General features: G+C 38.8%; 1 protein-coding gene across 1 annotated transcript in view; it reads right to left on the minus strand.

The window, feature by feature from the left end:
* Nucleotides 1-215: 215 nt before the first annotated feature.
* The window catches only part of SVIL (supervillin), a 54506-nt gene continuing 33669 nt past the window's right edge, over nucleotides 216-21052 (minus strand). Inside the window, exons 12-32 of the mRNA XM_054273622.1 lie at nucleotides 19480-19630; nucleotides 16722-16805; nucleotides 16553-16639; nucleotides 15321-15498; nucleotides 14940-15112; nucleotides 13567-13722; nucleotides 12666-12802; nucleotides 11995-12142; nucleotides 11722-11867; nucleotides 10716-10891; nucleotides 10472-10616; nucleotides 9757-10033; nucleotides 7953-8104; nucleotides 6671-6776; nucleotides 5648-5855; nucleotides 4697-4830; nucleotides 3888-4043; nucleotides 3340-3483; nucleotides 2529-2650; nucleotides 1592-1747; nucleotides 216-1465 (exon numbers count right to left, since the gene is read on the minus strand). Coding sequence (XP_054129597.1) covers nucleotides 1379-1465; nucleotides 1592-1747; nucleotides 2529-2650; nucleotides 3340-3483; nucleotides 3888-4043; nucleotides 4697-4830; nucleotides 5648-5855; nucleotides 6671-6776; nucleotides 7953-8104; nucleotides 9757-10033; nucleotides 10472-10616; nucleotides 10716-10891; nucleotides 11722-11867; nucleotides 11995-12142; nucleotides 12666-12802; nucleotides 13567-13722; nucleotides 14940-15112; nucleotides 15321-15498; nucleotides 16553-16639; nucleotides 16722-16805; nucleotides 19480-19630 — 3123 coding nt within the window. The 3' untranslated portion in view covers nucleotides 216-1378. The remainder of the gene's footprint in view (nucleotides 1466-1591; nucleotides 1748-2528; nucleotides 2651-3339; nucleotides 3484-3887; nucleotides 4044-4696; nucleotides 4831-5647; nucleotides 5856-6670; nucleotides 6777-7952; nucleotides 8105-9756; nucleotides 10034-10471; nucleotides 10617-10715; nucleotides 10892-11721; nucleotides 11868-11994; nucleotides 12143-12665; nucleotides 12803-13566; nucleotides 13723-14939; nucleotides 15113-15320; nucleotides 15499-16552; nucleotides 16640-16721; nucleotides 16806-19479; nucleotides 19631-21052) is intronic.

A 21052-nucleotide genomic window follows, 5' to 3' on the forward strand; every position in this document is an offset into this window, starting at 1 on the left:
GAATGAAAATGTGAAACCCACTAGGATACAGAGGAGAACCACACAGCTTATTATAGAAATGCCAAATGCCTGAAAAACATTTCAAACCATAAGCAAATATTTACTCGAAGATTCTATTCAATGTCCTAATTAACTGAGTGAAAACAATTTTATCTTCAGTGCTTATTGAAAGAATAGACACAACGCTCATTTTCAATTCAAATTTTACTCCCAATTGCACAAAGGTTGAAAAGATTTTTTCAAATTTTGAAAACCAGCATAATAATTTTGGTTTCATATATAAAACAGGGAAACCCAAAGAATACAGAGTTGTGTGACTGACAGGTTCCAACATTCAACATTAAAGTTTTGCCCAACTTTATCTCATACATTGATTATTTTCTACATTATCTGTTTCTCAAATTATAACTCTGTACAATACCCACAGATATCAAAGGTTAAAATATTTTGAGAAAATACTATGTTATGGGAGGTTCCAATGCTAGTACAGATTACAGTACAAATTAATGACAAGTCAGAGCATCGCTAAGAGTTTATTCAGAAGCTTTTCCTTTCGGTTCTTATATCACAAAAGACATGTTTAATGTTTACAACAAGGATTAGAAACTGAGATGTTTTTATTTCTACTATTATAAAAGTAACATAGGAGACCGTTCTAAGCCATCTTCAAAATGCAGACCAATCTTTTTTTTTTGTATATAAACTGTACACAAAAAACAAGGCACTATACATTTTTGGATAATAAAGTATAAAGGTTGATTCGCATAGTTTCTCAAGAAATCCATGCTATAAATACAAATGCTTTGTTCAGTTTAGCACCTGAAGCAGCACTGAGAACAATTCATTAACTATTGCAAAGAGAAACTTTTCAGAATGCAAAGGAGATACATATTGGTGGTATAGCTAATTCAGTACAAGCAACTGCCATCAGCTACTTTTCTGTAGTTTTGACATGGAAGTCTTGAAAGTGAATACATATTGCATTGTTAAATACTTGTTCTATGTGTTTATATAAATATAAATTCTTTGTAATCCACAAACTAACAAAATAACACTTTACAAAGAGAACTTCTTTAAAAACAAAAATGGCAAGTATTGGATATAGCCAAAGGACACCTGCAGCAGTAGCTCAAGAAACTACTGTTTAAGTGCATAGGAGAACGGAGCTTAAAAACATTATCTTTAAGAGTCAAAATTGAATTCCATTTTCAAAGAGTTCTCTTGGCCTTTTATTATAATATTACACACCTCCAGATAGGTAGTCACTAATAACTTTGGATTATTTTTATTTGTTCTGTAAATGTAGGGTACAATTCTTCTAAAGGACATAGAAAGTGAGAGTGGACATCCCTTTAGTGCTCACTTCCATAAACACAGCTTAGAAAAGTCCTTTTGCCTTCTTCAGGTTAACTTGCTTCCAAGATGGCAGTGCATTGTACTCCTCTCTTGTCATATCTAACGCAACCTGCATTTAAAATGAAAGGATGTACTATTAGCAAAAACAACTGATGAGTAGCACAACCAGCAAATTACTTCCTTGCATGGTTAGGCATATATGCACAGAGTAACAGTGCACCTATTCTCTCCTTACCTCAAAGTCCTCATCTGAAAGGTAAATTTCAAGCTTCAGTGGATCAACTCCCTCAGGCAGAGGCCTAGCTAAGAGATCTGCTAATGGATACACTGTTTTACACAGCTTGGCCAGCACATCCTCTACAAGTATTATCTGATTAGAAACCTCAGCGTCCTGAAAGGAGAAAACAGAGAACAGGATCACACTGCTGAAAGCATCAGCTGTGCCCATGGCCATCTGCAGATGGCATGGGATAACCTGCCCTGCCTGGGCACAAAGCTGTATGTCCAGGTGTGCACACAGCCCAACAGAGCTGCCCTACAACAATTTCACAGCTAAAAACAGGTCTGCACTTAGCAGAAGGACATCCTGTTTTCCCAGAATCTCAGTTTAAGGCTGAAATCTGTTTTTAGTCATGAAGCCAGCATTTTCTACTAAGGATGTCTGCAGAAGACTTACAAAACAGAAAACATCATTTGTGTTGAGATGCCCTTTGACTGAAAGATTTTAAGCAGCCACATGTAATTTGGCTGTGACTCTGAATCCCAGGTGAGGAAGTCAGTAACAAAGCCCTTGCAGACAGCTGATCCTTTGAAAAGTGTTTTGTTCCCCTGCACTCTGAATCTGGGGAACAGACCAGAACTGCACATTGCTGCATGACTGAAGCAGCTATTCTGTTAAGCTCAAACTCCAGCACATCTCTTTTTAAGAGATGATTCAGGTAACACTTTCCTTCTGTTTTTAACAAAAAAAGAATATGAGAAGTTACATGAAAAATCAAAAAGCAATGCCTCTGAAATACACATTCCCAGTCAGAATTTAGCTGTGGTGAACTGTGCTTTCTAAGTTTATCCTCTGGATCTTGGGGCTTGCCATTGGAAACAACCAGTGTAACTGACAACACAAGGCACAATTACTAGCAATAGGAAACAGATTATGCAATGAAAAGCTTTACCATTTCTGTGATCTCTGCGATGTCTTCCCTGTGCTCCCAACTTGGGAACATATTAGTGAATGTCAGAGGTTCTAGGCCAGCATGAATTAGATAGGATTTGGGGGGCTTCTTTACATTTTTTCCTAAAAACAGTCAAAATACAAAAAAAAGGAGGGAGAAATTACAAAAGGTACAGTAGTTTGCAATCTCACCCACTCTTTAAAGCTACCTCCTAAGGGTATTTAATTTTTCCTGAAAAGCTGAAGTAGCTTAAGGTAGAAAGAATAAATTTTCCAGGATTTCTTTTTAATTAATATAGGACCTTTTAACATGTTTTTTTCTGTATTTTTACTGTATCTGACTGCAAAGATTAAAACATATATGCTGAAAATCCCCAACAGCTCCTTCTAACCCAAAGCCTTTCTTATCTTACAAAAGCAGACTTAGAATAAAGTAAGCAGAGTGTGATGGTCTGAAATTAGCCAAATTCAGGTAAACGAAACCTTCTGGTATGCTCAGCAGAAGTGTCCTGCCAAGAACCAACTAGGCTTAAGCTTGGAGGCTTAGTGAGAATGTTTAAACTGTTAACTTGTGATTCTGAGGTGTAACACAATAAATAAAGCCTTTCCACTGAGAGCAGAGTCAGTAGAGTATCTTGGCAATTTGGGAACAACGCTGTTACTAAACAAATGGTTTGCTAAGAAAGAGTGGGGAATGTTCAATCTTCAAATGAACTGATGTTTATTGATAACATTGGGGGAGCACCTTTCAGCTGAGGACAGAGGGCATGGACAGGTGTGACACACTCAGAGCAGGCACAACAGTCTGTTACCTTTGCAGTACCGCAGCACTGTCTCCATGGCGCATTTCCTGTCCGTAGCCCACCTGATCCGAGCTGATCCAGTGATTTTGTTCTCCACAGGCCACCAGCCTTGCCACAGGTACACTTCATGGTGATTGTCAACAAGGAAGAGGGCTACGCAATCAGAAAATAACAAATGCATCATCAACCACTTATTAGTTTTTGTAATCCCCTGAACAACCCCAGTCTTAAATGCTTGCCAGCATCACAACAGGATCACTTCACATCTTATCAATTTCTTTGTTAATTATCCAGCTAAACTTCAACTGGACTTTGATCCTCTGATATAAACAACATATTTTTACAGCAAGCTTCTGGCATACATACATACACTTGATTATTTCTCAGCATCTTCATCATGGAAAAATTACTGTTACTGCTTAGTACTGTATAAGCATCATGTGCACACATTTTCCTGTGATATATCAAGTTAGAAGTGCTTACAATTACTAAGATACTGCCCAATGCAGGATAAAGTCATCTGTTTTCTTGTTACTTAAGTATTTTAAAGCACATACCTGGCTGTGGGGCAGTGTAAAGATCCTCTTGCAAGAATGGCATGGAATTGATGACAGCAGGGTCTCTTGAAGGGTAAACATACTCAGTGGCTGAGAATTCTCCTGATGAACTACTGAGGCTGAACAGGCGGGGCGTGAAATTAAACTTTCCAGGATCTTTAAAGAACAAAAATTAAGAAGAGCCACAACAAAAAATGTTAGACTTAACTGTAAAAGCTAACAATACACTTTAAAAATTACTGTTAATTTTCTGGGTTTTGAAAAATCAGGAAAGACAACCAGATGTCTTGAGGGACTAGCAACAGCTGTAAAAAGTTGAGCTGAGGGGCTGGCTGCCATCAGTCTGAATCTGATCCTGGTTAGTTAGTATCAGCCATTTCATAACCCGCTGTTCTGCAGCTTAAGTGAAGCAAGCCCATCGCAGAGTTAGCTGACAAATTTTCCACTTGGCAAATCAATTCCCCTGCTACCTTTGTTGGCAGTTTCAAAGCAAAGTCTGGACAGGAATGTGAGGAGAACTGCCTCTTAAATTCCTTCAGAAGAGAAGCAAAATATATTTGTAACAGTGCTAACTATTGCTATGTGCTGCCTGAATACAGAGGGCAGCAGAAGCAGGGGAGAACTAAATGAAACACTTGGTTTTTCCAATACTTTCCTTCTAGAACAGTACTACTTAACTCAGTAAGATTTTTGGAAGCATTTCTCTACTCAACCACCAAAAAATTCTTCAAAAACTTTACATTAAATCTGACAACACTGTAGACTAGTAGAGTAAAATGTGAGTGCCAAGTCCAGGAAGGCAGATCTACCTTGCAACATGCAGTCATAGGCCTTCCGATCTCTCCTCCCCAGTGCGTCCCAGAATCCCAAGGGCTCTGACCCTTCATCACATTCATGAATCGTCACCTTGCTGCTGCTGTGCAGCCCTGCCTCCAGTGGACACCTATAAAACACAAAGAGAGATTGGACTCATATTGCTCCTGCCCCAAACACAGCTAACACACAAACCTGCTGGCCACTCGCATTAGTGGACCCCAAAAGTACCTTACAGGCTTGTTGCACACTTCAGGCCAACACAAGCACTTTGAAAAATTATCCAAAAACAAGACAGGGAAATTCAACAGCTATTCTTGTAGCATTTGGATCCCATTCCCAGAGTGAAGGAGATGCTCACAGGAGTTCTCAGTAGGGATCGTCACTGCCTGCTTTTGTAATGGCTGCTGTCCTCCTTACATGCTTTCCCAAGTTAATTTCCTCTTCCTTACTCACAAGGCTGGATTCTAATCCTGCTATCAAATGCCCTTTAATCTGCTATTCAGATGTTTAACATCTCACTGAAAATGGAAAATGACTTTGTTTTAATTGTAATTAGTATAGTAGGAAGAAAGTGGGCGCCCCATCCCTGGAAGGGTTCAAGGCCAAGTTGCATGGGGCTTTGAGCAATTTGGTCTAGTGGAAGGTATCTCTGCCCTTGGCAGGGAGACTGGAGTTAGATGATCTTTAAGGTCCCTTCTAACCATTCTATGAGTTTATTCATAAATGCATTTGACCTCCAGTCAAATGAAAGCAATTACAGGATATGAGTTTTCTCCACCCTACCAAACCAACCAACCTTCACTCTTCCTCCTGACAAAGCATACACATGCTGCATTTGTACTTAGAGGACAGCTTTATTTATTTCAAATTTTCTTTGAGTAAGACTGCTTCAAGTAAATTGGTAGTCTATATAATCATCTCCAAAATATAGATCAGACACTCACTGTTCTTTTATTTTATTGGCTGCTGTTCTTCCTACATCCTTGGTGTGAGCCTGTGCTTTGCAGCCATGCCACAGGTAGATGAGAGCTTTGTTGATATTAAGGACAATCATGGATGTCCTGGAACGCAGGCTGCTGCAGTGACACGCTACTTCAAGTAAGTTTCCTTCATTGGGAACTTCTCCTCGCACACAATAAAGCCTCCAATCACCTGGAGCAGACAGGAACAGAGCAGCACTATTATAAAATCACATGGGACTGAAAATTTAAAACCTCTGCTCTGGAACAGTTGTTCTCATACTGGATGAATTTCACCTCCTGCATGCCTACGTTGTGACAGAACGAACTAGCTAAGCACCAGGTTTGGCTAACATTACTTCAGAAACCCTGGGCAGGAGAGATGCCTTCTAAAACCTTGCTACAAGAGCACAAGTACTGAGAGCTGAAGAGCTTAACAGAGCAGAAGAGTCAAGTTCTGCTGTTTCATATGGTGAAGAAGGGAAACAAACACAGTATTCCTCCTGTTCAGCTCTTTTTTCCCTCTGCATCTTAGGAACATAAGGTCACAGTCAAGTGAAAACTGAAGCATCTCCAAGCTACACTTCCACTGAAATTCTCCTTCTGCATTCAAAGAATATGTTACAAAAAGCAATGACTGGGGAATAAAAACTTAGAGCTTTCTTTGGAGCAGAAGAACTGCTCATAAAAACACTCTTCCTCCCCACACTGTGTAGAAAAGGGCATACTTTAAAGCAAATGGGAACTTGGCTTAAGCAAAATCAAACTAAAAAAAATTATATGTGCATCAATACAATCAAGTCAGCATGCTCTAGGGTGACAAAATCTCTTCTCTGCTCAAAGAAGAAAAAGGCTACCTTGAAACAAAGCATTGCAAAGCTGTCTCAAGAGTTTCATGCATTAATTTTTCTTTTCTACAGAGTAGGGTAGTTGAGGCTGAATACAAAGCTCTCCACAACAGCTAAAAAAGGATTTTGGGGCAGAAACTCTTAACTAACAATAATTTACTTTGTGCATTTTCTTCTTCCTCTTCCCTTCTTCCAGCATGCACAATCATCCCTCCTTGGAAACACTGCAAGAAGCACGGTGGTTCTTTCCCTTGAAGGACTTGTACCTGGAAATTGAACGCACCACTCTTCATTAAAAAAATAAAAGAAGTATACACACTCAGGAAAACTGGTCTCTATGGATTATTAAAAATTATATAGTTATGGCCACCCACAAAGATGGCTTTCCTTCTACTTTATAACTGCTGACTATTGTTTAAATTACCATATATCAGCGCGCAATGGGTTCCATATGTGGCCTGCATATTAAAAGAAACTCTAGCTGGAATCCAACAATTGAGTTTCAGAGGATAATGGAATACCAAATGAACTTTAATTTAAATTGGTTTAAACTAACCTTTTTTGAATTTTATGAATATTTACAGAACCTGTCCACCTTGACCGATGTTCACTGAAACCATTATGGAGATAACATAGGAACTGAAGTAGGTTCAAAATTTGCTATAAAACTGGTTTCTTTGATAACATGCATGCTCTTTGCTCACTAAACATTGCATAAGGAGTATGAAACTGATATAGCCAATTCCTAAATCAGCTATGTTGCAGAGACTCTCACACTCTTGATCAAGGGCCCTTATATTTCTCCTCTATGAACTCCTGTCTTGCTGGTCATTTCTATGCTGCTGTTAAAAAACTAATTAAAGCAGGACCAAGGCACAGAAACTAACTTTAATCCATCCATCTTGTATGCTGGTAACAGTGAAGCCACAGGAAAGCCCAAGTCTGCCTAAAGACAAAGCAAATTAGCCTGTCCTCTCAGCTTCACCTTCATTTCCTAGAATCTCTGCAAACAATGCAATTAATATGTAATTACAGAGTAAGCAAATTCAAAATTTCCAATGTATTTTTTTGCCTTGGCCTGCAAAAAGTGCTTCTCCTTGGCACTAGGAAGACAGTCCTGCTCTCTGAACATGCACTTGAAAGGATGGCATGAATCTGTGCAATTGTGGTTCATCTAATCCTGCAGGGAAAGGAGAAAAGACCTTCTTCTTCAGCCATTTTTAGAAATATCCTTAGAAGCAGCATTTGGGAATGACAGTACATAAAGGAGCTTATGTGTCTCTGGCAATTGGAATAATGTCAAAAGTAATTTTGAGGTCTTTATTTGTAATGGCAAGAACACGTTTACAGAAAGGGAGGAGGCAAAGAAGATCATTCCTGTTTACTGTTCATGGCTATCCAGACAGGCAGATCTTACCAGGTCTGCCATCTAGGAAGCTCACCTGTGCTCCTCTCTCTTCATCAAGTTCCACTGTCATGAGAGCTGATGTTCCTTTCTCACTCACTGTGGAGTGCCTTCCTTGCCAAAAGAAATACACACATTTCTCTTTTCCAACAGCCCGTACTTGTTGCTCTCCTTTTTGTCTGCTTCCAACTGTGAAACAGAGAGCACATGCTGAAGAAAATATTCTGGCTATAGGTTTAAACAGCACATGGTTTCATCTCATCTGCCAGCTCAGCACTATCCCATCCAGAACAGGAAAGACAAAAATGTGCAATTGGAGGAACATTAAGTCTCCAAGCCAGAGTGTCCCCATGCAGAGCTGGCATTGTCTCCTCAGGTGGATGTAAGCCCACAGGCAGAGATGCCTGTCTTGGCTGGAGAAAGAGATGTAGAAAGACCTGTTACTATCTGGAGAAAAATAACTGACAGCATTTGAGCCAATTTGCATGTGAAATGGCCTGTCCAGTAATGTTAGCAGAGAGTGCATTATGGCTGATTTTCCACATTACACACTGTTCTTTGGCAGCGGGAGAGGAGCTGCTTTTTTTTTTCTCCTTAAGAGTCGGCATTTACTTGTTATGATAAGCAAATAATGTTTACAGCAAGTGAAATTCACAACACAACCACTTACAGAATATTGCAGTCTTTACAGTGAATAGAGAATAAAGAGTTAGAATGAAATCAAAGATTTTAAAAAACCCAAGAGTTTTAAAACAGATTTGAAAAAAAAATGTTAAAACATCTGCCTTGATTCCAGCAGTGCTGAGCAGCATCCAAGTGAAACACTTAGGAGAAAGCATCCTGTTTTTTTCAAGTTGAGAATACTCAAAACACTACTTACTTTAAAATTTATGGGTTTCATTCTTATCTGTACATTCAGCCCATAAAAGTACTGCCTCCTACATAAAAATTTATTCTGTTTTGGAGTGATGGAATATGTTTTCATCCATTTGGATTAGAAGTCTGTTTACAGTTCAGTACTAGTGTTACCCACTTCTCCCAAGACTTACAAGCTTTCGTATTTTTCTTGGATTTGCCAGTATCTGATCTCAATGATCCTGACTAAGACCTACCTACATTTTTTTGGCTAAAAGCCTGAAGCTGTATAACTGTTATGTGCTTTCAACTGACTTTAATAAACTCTATTTGGAACAATCAGTTTTAGACTATTTGTTTTTAACTTACCACAAAAACCACCTATTCTTAGTTTAGTGCCAGAAGGGAGAGTTCCAGTGGGCTTATTGAGCTGACTGGTCCTCAGGCTTTGCCTGCTGCTCTCAGGCTCTTTGTCAGAACACTGCTGAGCCTCAAACCCAGATCAAAGGGTTTCCAGCAACAGCAGAAGGGATAGCAAGGGCAATGAGCTGGCAAGGGCTTTTCCTGTCATTGTTATTTGATCTCCATAACCACCAAAGGTTTTTCTTGTTGCTAAGCCTATCTCTTTTGCGAGACATTCAGACCACTGCCATTAGTCCAGCTGCCTAACTATTTTGGTGTTAAGCTGTGGGCATAATGAACTGTCCTGTGAACATGTACACCACCAATGGTGGGTAAAAGCAGAGATGGAAGCATTACATCTGGTGTACCAAAAATAGCTACAACTTCTTTATTTTCTACTGCTTTCTTTTAAACAAAATACAAAACTTTACATTTTAATGACCTAGAAAGGCGAAATTAGCATCCCTAACCTTTCAAACTGTCTCACATCCATGGAAATCTAGGTCTGGATGTCACCACTAACAGCAGAGTTTTAGCTGCATTTCTGCATGTTTCAGCAGGATGAAATGGAATTGTTCACTAACCTGTAGTGCTCACCATGTACTTCCACTTCACCACGTATGTGTCTCCCTCATGGAACTGCCCTATGCTCTGCTTAGGCAGTCTACTATAATCGAATTCCAGGATATGCCAGACATCCACAGAGGCAGTGATAATTTCAAACTGCCTCCCATCTTCTCCTTCTACCAGTCCATAACCCCGGCCAATATTCATTCCATCCAAGACTGTGCCCACAGTTGTTTGAGGCACAGCTACCATTAGCATGACATCATATGGTTTAGAGTCAGATCTGGATTCTTCCTGTCAGAAAACACAGAGAAGGGATTTCTTTGACAACAGCATTTTTTTTTCCTTGCCCCACAGTTCCAGTCAAACATTTTGACTCCTGCATATTTCAGTACTTTAGTAACTTGTCATTGTTGGAAGCCCTGTCAGAGCCACCTCAGCAGTATTCATTGAGCTGCCTGGCTCATATATTATTAATAATAACAATAACAATAAATATATCATTATTTATATATAATATATAACCAACACATAAGATATAATGATATTATAATCTATAAATAACAATAATATAATACAACTCTGTGGGTTTCCTGTAGGAGGTGATGTTCTGACCCCTAGGTCAAAGCCCACAAGATAAAAGCACTCTTGATCCTTGAGCACAAACTTCCCTGGCTGCCATCCCAACTAAGTCATCTGGTTTGAAATACCTAGCATGCTTATTATATGCACCTTCTGGTGAAGGGATTCACTAGAATTCTTCTCATTGAGTTTCTTCAGTTCTGTCCAATCAAGAAATTTTTCTTTGAACAGTATTGTCTCGTTATGTTCTGTGAGTCTGCCAAATACAGCCCAGTCTGGGCGTCCTTGTCCCTTTCTGTGCAAGGGAAGAAAAGATAGAGAATCAAATTAAACACTGTGAAAAGAGGGCAAGAAAACTATGTATCTGCAATGAGACTAATTTGAGTTACAATACCTGGGTATGAGGGGATTGCATTCTCCGGGGTCCAGAGGATTAATATCACAATTGGAGTAGTCAAAGGTGCCATTCCACAAGTGTTTTGCCAGCTGGAATGCCACTTTTCTTTGTGCTAAAGTAACTTCTTTTCCATGCCATACATATACTTCACTGCCAAAATCAAACACCAGCACCTAAAATCAAAACCAAACAACAAAAAAAATCAATCTACTATTAGGTTAGGTGATACCCTGATCCTCCAGTTTTCTTGTGCTGAACAGAAAATCCTCCAAATATGAGTTTCTGTATAGACAGTAACAAAGAGCACTGCAATGCAAGTAAGGACAGGCCAGTGGTCTGCATTGTGATGTCCAGTTTTTGAGGATGACTGGAAGCGAGTAGGGGGAATGCTGTGATGTGTATCATTATGTAGCTGAAGTCACTAGCAGATTAGAGAGCTCTTACTGCTAAAAATCTGGTTCTGTTGCATGCCTGATAGCTGTCCAGTTTCAGCAGCTTTCTCCGACATTTCAGACCTATGCCTTGTCCTACAGCCAGGGAGGGCTGACAGAACACACAATATAGGCAAAAAGGCAGTGACTTCAATACTTTCAAGAAAATGCATCATATCCTCATTTTAGAAACCTGCTCTCATTCTGACTTAGATGGGTGAAATGTTTGTTGGAAGAGGAAAAGTCAGCTAGGGATAGAAATAGAAGCAGGTTTTATTTTGTTTTGTTTTTCCCAAGTGCAACTTATTTTGCACTTTATGACTCTGGGGTAAGCCACTGTTGACAAAAAAGATTTACACTTCCTAAAATGGTATTTTACTATGAAGATAATGTGAATAATAATTTCTTGAGACCTTGCAGCACACTCTGGACAGCAAAGCATGCAGAAACCTTTCAGAAACACAGAGGACCCAGTTTTCAGCGATCCTCTCCACAAGCATTTGCAGTTACTGCAAGTCATTACCAGCTGCATGTTCCTGCACTTACCACAGGAGCAGTTAGTGGCACAATACCTCTTTTGGTTGTAGCAGGGTACATTTTGGCACCTTGCCCCAGTAGTCATCCTCAGGAATGAGTTTATCCTCTACAAGGCGGTAAATGCAATTTGTTTCTATTATTGCGGCTTCGTACATTTCGTCTTCTTCAGGACTTCCAGCGGCTTAAGGGAAAGATTGTCAAAAATAACAGGAAAAAAAAATTAACTCCATCTATCTTTACTAAAGAGAACCAACTCTACTATTTTATTGTGGTAGAGTATCAGATACTGTAACTATAACAATGCTTACACTGGTAATTTGTCTGTCCACCAAGGAGTTTCCAGAAGTCTTTGGCTGCGTGGGTATGGGTATTTATTCCTTCTTCTATAGTCTGTATATAAGAAGCTCTACAGCCAAGTTCCCTCTTTGTCTGAATTAAAGTTGCAAGTTCTGAAGCCTAAGAGATTAACAGTTATCTGAACAGGATTGCTTAAGTCTTTGGAATACTTGTGCAATATTCTTGCTCAGTGAGAAGGCAAATGAGATATAATACAGCAAATAGCAGAAGAAATTGTTATTATTTATTGCACTAAATAAACAGACACTAGAAAAAAATTTTACATAAATGCATTCATTCTTTCATTTGCCTTAAAGCAAGACTGATCTCAGTGGACATGGGAATGAAAAGGACATCCTGCAATTCAGACTAATTTTTTTTTTTTTTAGTTTAGTCTGTATCCTGAGGATATCCTTTTTTCTCTTACAGCTTCACAAACTACACACTCCTTCACAAATGCCAGCTTTCATTCAGTGCATGACCTAAAACATATTTTCAGGAATCCTGCATATCTCCCTGTCACAGACTATCAATTACATGCCACTTTTTGAGAGAAGTGGCACTAAGGCTCAATTTTATCAGAGACACATATTGCAAAGGTTCTAAAAATAAATAATAAATAAAACCTCACAACAGTACTGACCTTTGCTTTTTCTATGACATTTGCAAACTCTCCTACCCACAAGAAACATAAATGTGGAGTTAACAACAGGAAACAGTCTCCGCTGTTCAGTGATGAGGCTCTTGGTTCAACTAATCTTGTTTGAACATGTCTTCTTCCTAAAGAGAAAACAAAGCTAATTATATTCCTTCAACTACTACTATCAAATGCCACGGTCTAATTTGTTTTGAATGAAATACAAACAATCCCAGCACATTTAGCAAAATATGTGGAAACTGACTGTTTAAGAATAATTAAAAGACTACTACTGTGGAAAAAAAGTTTACTCACAGGAAAAAAAAAAATGTTGTCTCCTATCAACTAATATTTCTATTATTTCCTGTTCTTGCTTTAACAACTCTGTGTCCTTCTGGAAAGAAATGAATTAAGTAAATGGTAGACAGCAGCAAAATTCCAGAACCTTTTACATTTGCTTAAGTGAAGTCATAGCACAATTTCTGTAGGCAGTAAAAAGTTTTAAGAATTTAGGATTTTAAGAATTTTGCTTTCCAAAACCTAGCTATTTGCAGAATCAGATATGTTACCATGAACTATAAGGGGAAGTGGAGGAAGAACACTGTCACATCATTTCCAAATTATATTGAGCACTGGAAGAATGGGACAGTTAAAAAATTTCCACAGGGGATAGCCAGAATTTATATTGAAATATTCTGAAATATTGTTTTCTCTTTGGGAAACACACACCAGTGGACCAATGCAAACCCATTTGTAAGGTTTAATTTTTTTACACAATTACCACTTATTTTTTCAGATTTTGGGATCCTGAAGATTTAGAACAAGCTAAGCATCTAAATGTGGTAGCAGCTCCCACATGTTACATTCAGCCTATTATTTATGGAAAGTAAAAGCAGTTCCAGCATACCTTTAATTTGCAGCAGCATTAGCTTCTTGTACGGCACAGCACTGTTGTTAGAGTTCTGCTCTGTTAGATTAACACTCCGCAGGCTAATGTTGCTGAAATTCTCTTTGCTTGCCAGGCCAGCAAGTGCTACTTCTGAGAAATTTGAATTTGTAGACACTTGTACATGACAAGAAATTGGAGGAAAGACAGACAGATATAAAAATAAAAAAAATTATAATAAAAAATTAGTTGTTGCATTAAGAAAATAATTTCTGACCATTATTTCCAGTTTTTCTTCTTCTCCATAGCAACAGTAAAGGCACATTAACCACTACCCCAAAGATTTGTGGGTTTAGGACTATCTTAATTTCTAGATATCCAAGAGTACACTGTCAGTGTCAGAATTGGCATGAATACCAGCTTTACTAGGAACCATCCTACCCAATGTTTTGTGAAGTACTGTGCAGATCTTCAATGCCTTTTAAGCAATTAATAATAAAAGACAGCACAGAGACAAGGCTAATTAACTGTTATTCCCTTAAAATTTGGCTGAGACTGTGTATGCAACACTTATTTACATTTCAAAGTCTTAGCCATGTTTTACTGTAAATTTACGGTCAGATTCTTGTCTACTTTTGTTTATTGCTCAGCCAAAGGCAAGACACTTTTTGAATTTATAATTCAGGGAAATCCTTCTCATGAGATGGCAACAAAGTATTACATATATAGTTAGCGTTTTCATCAATACAATCAATAGTTACAGATGATCTTTCTTTACTCAAGTGTAGTAAGGATAACTTGTACCCCAAAATGTAAGAGTGGCTGGACAAATCTTTGAATAAATTTTACAACAACGTCTTTGTTGTCTGTCTGGTTGTCAGGAAAAAGCAAATTCACAAGTAAAACACCTTGTAAGCCCTGCCACAAAGCACTGATCCTCTATGGAAATTAATCAGAAGGAGTCAAGAAGGCTAATTCCACTTTCTGAGAGAAAATTAAGACCCAAAATTGAGGGCAGTGTATCTGAACAAAAATTCATCCACTCTTGCCAGCTCTCACCCCAGCATGGCGAGGTTCGATCTGCTTTCCTTGACCTCCTCACCCTGCACACCCTGCAGGCATCCTGGCTCTCTCTCTCTGCACAAGGTGATTGTGCTAAAAATAAATAATTAAATCTGTGCACAGGAGGTGGCTATAGGTAGCTTTCCATGAGGAAAACACACCTGCCCTTCTCTCCAGGCCTCCTAGACAGTCTACATTTACCTTATACCTCAATCCATTTATTGCCACTCAGAGAATACATTCCATCCCTTCAGTTCCATTTTTTGCATTGGGATTTTTTTTTAATTACAAAGGCAAGATGGTTTCTTGTAAAAATCATCCTGCTGGCTTACTTTTTTCTACTTTCATTCTCTTTGACTCCATGAAGGCAACATTAAGTCTTTGTTCAGTATACTCATGTAGAATATCTTGTCTTGCTGCAAGCATTTTCAGGGGGTTTCTGGAGGACTGGACTCTGCGTGTGGGCCTAACTGCACGTTTGTGCTCTGCTACAGAAGATGTCAACCTGAAAAACAAGTACTGTTTGTAATCATCAGGTAATTTTTCTAGTCAGAATCATCTAACGACAATAAATCAGGATCAGTTCCTCAATTCAGGCAGGAGCATGATTTCAGAAGAAATGAATGTGCCCAATAAGGATGACTTAGAGCTGAACATTTTGAACACTGCCCTTGTCTCAGCATTCAAAACAATGGGGGAAAAGTAATTCTTACTTTGGTGCATAAGGATCAAAGATGGCATCGAAGTCCTCATTAAAGTCCAAAGGCACTGAGGAGGAAGGGAAATCCACATGGCGATAAAATTTGGAAAATGTTTCATCATCATCCAGCTTCATCACCTCTTTCACAGACCTTCCTGTAACTGTCAGCACTGTCTCTTGCATCCCAGAAACTGTAAGAAAAAACCACCTCACCCAGTAAATAACCATACTAGAGTTTCTAAGTCTAGAAAAGGTAAACATGGCTTGTTTGGTAGTTGCCTGGGTAATTTTTTTTCAGTGTGGTGGTGGTATTTTGGTTTTTGTTGGGGTTTTTTTGTGTTAGTTTTTTTAAATTTATGGTAGAAAAGTGTGTTGATAAAGAATATTAAAACAGTGACCTGTAACTCATATGCAATAACCATTATACAAAATGGTAGGGAAATAAGGCTAAATGAAAACTTGGACATTATAAATGAGTTGCTATAGTATGGTGATGTAAGCATTTTAGGTTTTGTATATTCCATCTTGCCTCCAACTGTGTAATTCCTGCCTTTGAAAAGATCTAGAATCACAAGGGGAAAAGTCACTACTTCAGACAAGTGAGTATGGCACAGTCATTATCTTATGCTAGTGCCTCCTGTACTGAAATGTGAATACACTTGTTTATGGTATCTGTTACACTACAAATTACATAAAGATGTAATAAAGATTTTCGTCTTACAAATGGAGGACAGACCTGTGAGATGGAAACACCAGACAACTCGAGAGATTCATAAACAGTCAACAGGCTGTGCAGGGAAAGTTGATGAGCTGCTACAGAGAGTCAATTTTCAAAAAAGCAGGAAAGTGAATGAATTGTGCTTGGGAGCAGCTTAGTATCCTATTTTGATTTTGATAGGATTCAACTACATTTAAAGATGTTTCACTGTATATGGCAATATGGTTCAGACTGGCTGTGTGCTCTTAGGAAATTCTGCCCTACAAAAGGATGTGTACATCCCTGTTTCCAGAGAGTTAAGAAAGTTATTTAGGCATCTGTGATTTATTTTACTGTACACTTGTAATACAATTGCAAAAGGCTTTTTTTAAAATTTAGCAAAGACTGAATCACAAAAATAAAATTTTCAGTAACTGAGCAAAGAAATATTCAGTTTCTGCTACCAGATATTTTAACTAAGGGGCACTTTAATCAATTTACTAAAGTTAGAGGGTGGATATACTGCCACCCTTTGTAACTCTACCAACCTTTGTTATTCAGCCTTCCCAAGAATGACTCCAACTTGTCAAGCTTCATATCTGATTCCAACTGCATGTCAGGCCTGGCTTCAATTTCTAAGCAAACCAGAAAGTAAAACCTGTTAATTGGCAGGAAGTAAATAAGCCTGAACATATTTCAGCCATTTTTCTTCCTTACCTTCCAAGGGCTTTGTAACTGGGGTGGTAGACTTCTGCCGGAAAGGGGATGCTGTTGGTGTCAGTGCACTTGGGGAAGCCAGGCCTGCACAGGGACACAGAGCACAGGAAATGCAGCCATGAGTTAGCCTGTGCTTTCAACAGGGATGACAGAGAGGCTATTTGGGGAAAGCAGATAAGCCTGGCTACTTCCTACAGGCCAGCACACTTCCCCAGCCATTGTATTGGAGATGGCAGAGGGCCCTGCCTGCTCCTTTATTCAACAGTAGCCTCAGAAACCACCCCATTCACAAGAACAAAGCTTCATTTCCCAGTGTCTCTTTGCAAGCCAACACAAAATGTAGGCTGTCTCTGGAATATATTAATTTTTCCCCTTTTCAAGGTAGCAGCAGATCATTTGTCCTACATTTTGGGCTCCAGCTGTGCCACAAGCTACATTTCATAAACATTGAAGTGTTCTGAAAAAAAAAAGATAAGTTTAGCAGGGAAGTCACCATGATCTTGCTAGGCACCTTCACCTCTACCACTCTCTTACTCCCTTTTTAAAATTTAAGCACTCTATGAATACACATAACAGGATGTATCTAACTTGTGAATGCTGTCCTTGGATTTCACAGTAATTCTTGGTCCCTGTTGAGTTTTTAAGTATACATGGAAATTGAAGTAGAAATGGAAGTTAGAATCTCCACCACATCAAGCACTACACTCTCCTTTTGTTGTACTCTCCTCCATCCTTCTCAGTAACTATCATAAAGCAATTAATTCTGGACCCAGTGGGTAAAATAAGGATAGATTTTTTAGTTTTAGTTGTCATGTGAATCTACTCTGCTCTAGTAAGAGAACTGCACTCTATAGCAGTTGTGGGTTTTATTAGGTAGAAAAGGATACTGAGGCAAACAATTGCACCTATTAACTTTTGCTGCCTAGACTTTCAGTAAATGGAGAAACAGACATTTATACTGTTCTCTATTATCTATTTTCCACTTAGCCATAGCTTACTAATTACTGAGCCATGTAAGCTTAAGCCTTTAGTTATTTTGATCAGATTAAACCAATACTGTGCTGGGAGAACATATACTAAACATGTTTCCATTATATTTACTGCAAGTTGTAGCAATATAATTGTCATAATCATTAAACTCCAAGTTAAATTTGGAATATTACTAGGTAGCTTTTCCAAAAGCAATTTTTTCCTCTGTTACCTAAGAGACTCAAAATTCCAGGAGATTTTAAGTCAGTGGGTTAAGCCTTCCTCAAGAGACACTCAAGAGGACACAGCTCTTAAGCAGCTCTACCAGCACATAATCCACAAGACCACACTGAGAACTGCTTAGGAAAGGATCACCTTCCAATTAGGACTGGATAATTTTCAGCCATAAGAAGCAATTAAAATACAGCATCTGTGCACATGCATATAACAAAGATGTTATTTTGCATTGCTTTCTCATAATCTCTTAAATTAAAAACTCATGATGATAATTTATTCTTTCAGGATATAAATCAGTACACATCTAACTTGGGCTACTTTTATTGATTTCACTGTCATTGCATTACCTTGCTTCTTCAAAAGAATCATCACAGCACCTAAAGAGATCCTTTCAAGATAATTTTTTTATTAAGAAGGGCAAATGCTCTTCTATTCCTTCTTTTCCTTTCCAAAGACCAAACTATTTGCAAAAAAAAAAAAAAAAAGGAAACAACAAACCCAAAACTCAAAGAGCAGGTCTGCTCTGAACTCTAAACAGTTTTTTTAGTGACCCTCCAAAAAGGGCTACTCTTTAAATAGTGACCAACTGTCATTTCTAGCAGCAAAATGTAAGGAGCAGCTAAAATATGTTACTAACAGAAGTAATTCCTAATACCATTTATCTGTTTGTCTGCCAACAGATTGTGGCTTGGATTGCAAGCATTTACTCCTGTTGCATTATTGCCCTTGCCCTACAATGATTTTTTTTCATGGTTGTAATTTAATTCAAGGTTCATTGTTGTTGTGTTTAATATCCAAGTCCTTGTAACAACCCAAAACCTAGTAGTCATTAAGCACAAAAGATCAGTTTAGGTGCCTTCTTCCCAAAGCTATCATCTTCCCAGGCATGCTGTGTGAACAGCTGCACTCCTACCATGTGCAGCCTTCAGAGACTCCTGTCCACTTCAGAAGAATGATTAGATCTGGAAACAGTGACTGAATTCAAGAGATCCCAAAAAAGTCAACATTGCTCCCTTGTCATTTCTACTCTGTGGTTTTATGCAGAACCAGGGAATCTTCAGCCAAATATAACACTTCAAGCTCTTGTCCAAGACAGCATCCATAAAAACAATACTTGTTTGCTAAATATTCCCAGTGATCCTAGGAATGGGGGAAATGCCAGCAACAGAAACAGCTCGATTTCACAACTATTCTCTAGACAGTGCAGCTGGGTTTTCAAAGGAAGTAAAAAAGAATAATCTAACTATGTCCTGTGGGTTGTATTAGAAGAAAAACCAAAACATATATCCCTGTTGCAGTGGTAGATTTCCACCAGCTAGACAGAGTCCAGAGATAAGTGGATGGCAGTGCAACAGTGCAGAATAAAATGGATCAATACCACGCCCACAAGAAACTTAAGTGAACAGCCTCATGACACAATTATTCAGCTGAAGATAAACAGTCTTCCTCTTGCTAAATACAGATGCTGTTTCTGCATTGCTTTAGTTTGACTTTATTTTGACTAGACAGATAAGAGATGTCTTATTTATATTGGGATCATTTCGTCACTGACCTTTTTTTACCATTCGGCCAGCCACAGTGAACTGTGTGGAGTCGTTGGCTGCTCCTTTTCCCTTGGACTTCCAGGCTTCTTCTCGAGCTGAAATCAGGTGTTTCCTCTCCTCAATGGTCATCTGACTCTCCTGGTTATCTGCCATTCTTTGCTTTTTGGGGGAAAGAAAGAAAGAAAAAAAGAGATGTTTCAAAAACCTGCTAGAGACATAGCTAAAGACTGGTGGAACATTTCAGCTGCCAGATGCAGAGGAAGGGAGCAGGGAACAAGCTGCTGCAGTGAAGTCACACACACTCAGTGACCCTGCAGGGCTTCATTGTCTTGCTGCCCCATTACACTGGGAGCACAAGGTTTTGGTCTGTGCTCTTTGACCTTTTATTGAGACTACCAGCCAGGGCAGATGGCACTCCTCTACTGAAAGCAAACTATTCACTCTGTGTAAGAAATCATTTTCCAGGCCTTGTTCTTTTGAACCATAACTTGCTACACAGGTGACATCACTACTGACTATGAGCAGATGTTTCCAGGTGTGCAAATCTGCAGGTGGCACAGGGACAAACAGAGAAGTGGTGTAACCTCAGTGGGTGATTCCTAATCAGTCTCTTACAGTAACTCAGCTCCCCAGGCAGGATTAGCAGTGTCTCCAGAGGCTGCTCGTTTTAGATCTTAAGTCAGCTTGCTCTACTAAATATTTTTCCAAGGACTGATCATCTCTACCACTCCCTCTTTTTTTTTCTCCCCCTAGGTCACCCTTAGCTTTCCTTTCTTGCTTTGGAGGTTGGCAGCCAACAGCTGGAGTGATTAGAAGCAGAAGGTGCACTGTCTCAGTGCCCTTCTCACACAGACAGATTGATGATGGTACTTTAGGTAGGGAAGAAACTGAATTTACATACTCTGCTGTAGCTAGGTCAGGCCAAAGGGCTGTTACTTTAATATAGTTATCTTTAAAAACTATCAACATTTCAGGGATTACATTGCATAGAAGTCAAACAAAGAAGTATTTTTAGTGCATGGGACTGTCAAGTCTAGAATTACTTTCAAGTTGATTCTATTAATCATTTTTCTTCACAACCTAGCTGCTAGAATTCAAAAAAACAAATTAAAATCTCAAGCTTTAATACCACTCTAGGTCAGAGAACCACAGAAAGAAAATGCAAAAGTATGCACCAGCTTGTGAACATAAACATTCTTCTCCTTTCAAGAAGATATTGTTATTTTTTATTTTCTTAAAAATCAACCAGACTAAATAAATAAGTCATTTTATATAAAAACTATTGTGACTGGAGGGGACACTCTAATATAGAGACTTTGTAGCTTTCAGTATTTACCAGGATCAGCAGACATCAGTCAGAAGAATGAAGACAAGCCAAGAAAAGGTTTGTACAAGGACTAGGACCATGAGAGCCCCCCACTACTCCCCTCTAGTTCCATATATTTCTGCAGCCTTCTGCAGTAACACTTCCTCTCCATTTATCAGGAAAAAGAGCTGGACAGCCAGACAACAGGACTGCAAGCCATGATAATCAAGATTAAATACTCTGATTTTTCCCTAGAACTCCAAAATGTTCAATAG

This window comes from Melozone crissalis, unplaced genomic scaffold, assembly GCF_028551555.1.
Source record: "Melozone crissalis strain CALT ecotype California unplaced genomic scaffold, PUWL_Pcris_2 ptg000016l_1, whole genome shotgun sequence".
Taxonomy (NCBI): Eukaryota; Metazoa; Chordata; class Aves; order Passeriformes; family Passerellidae; genus Melozone; species Melozone crissalis.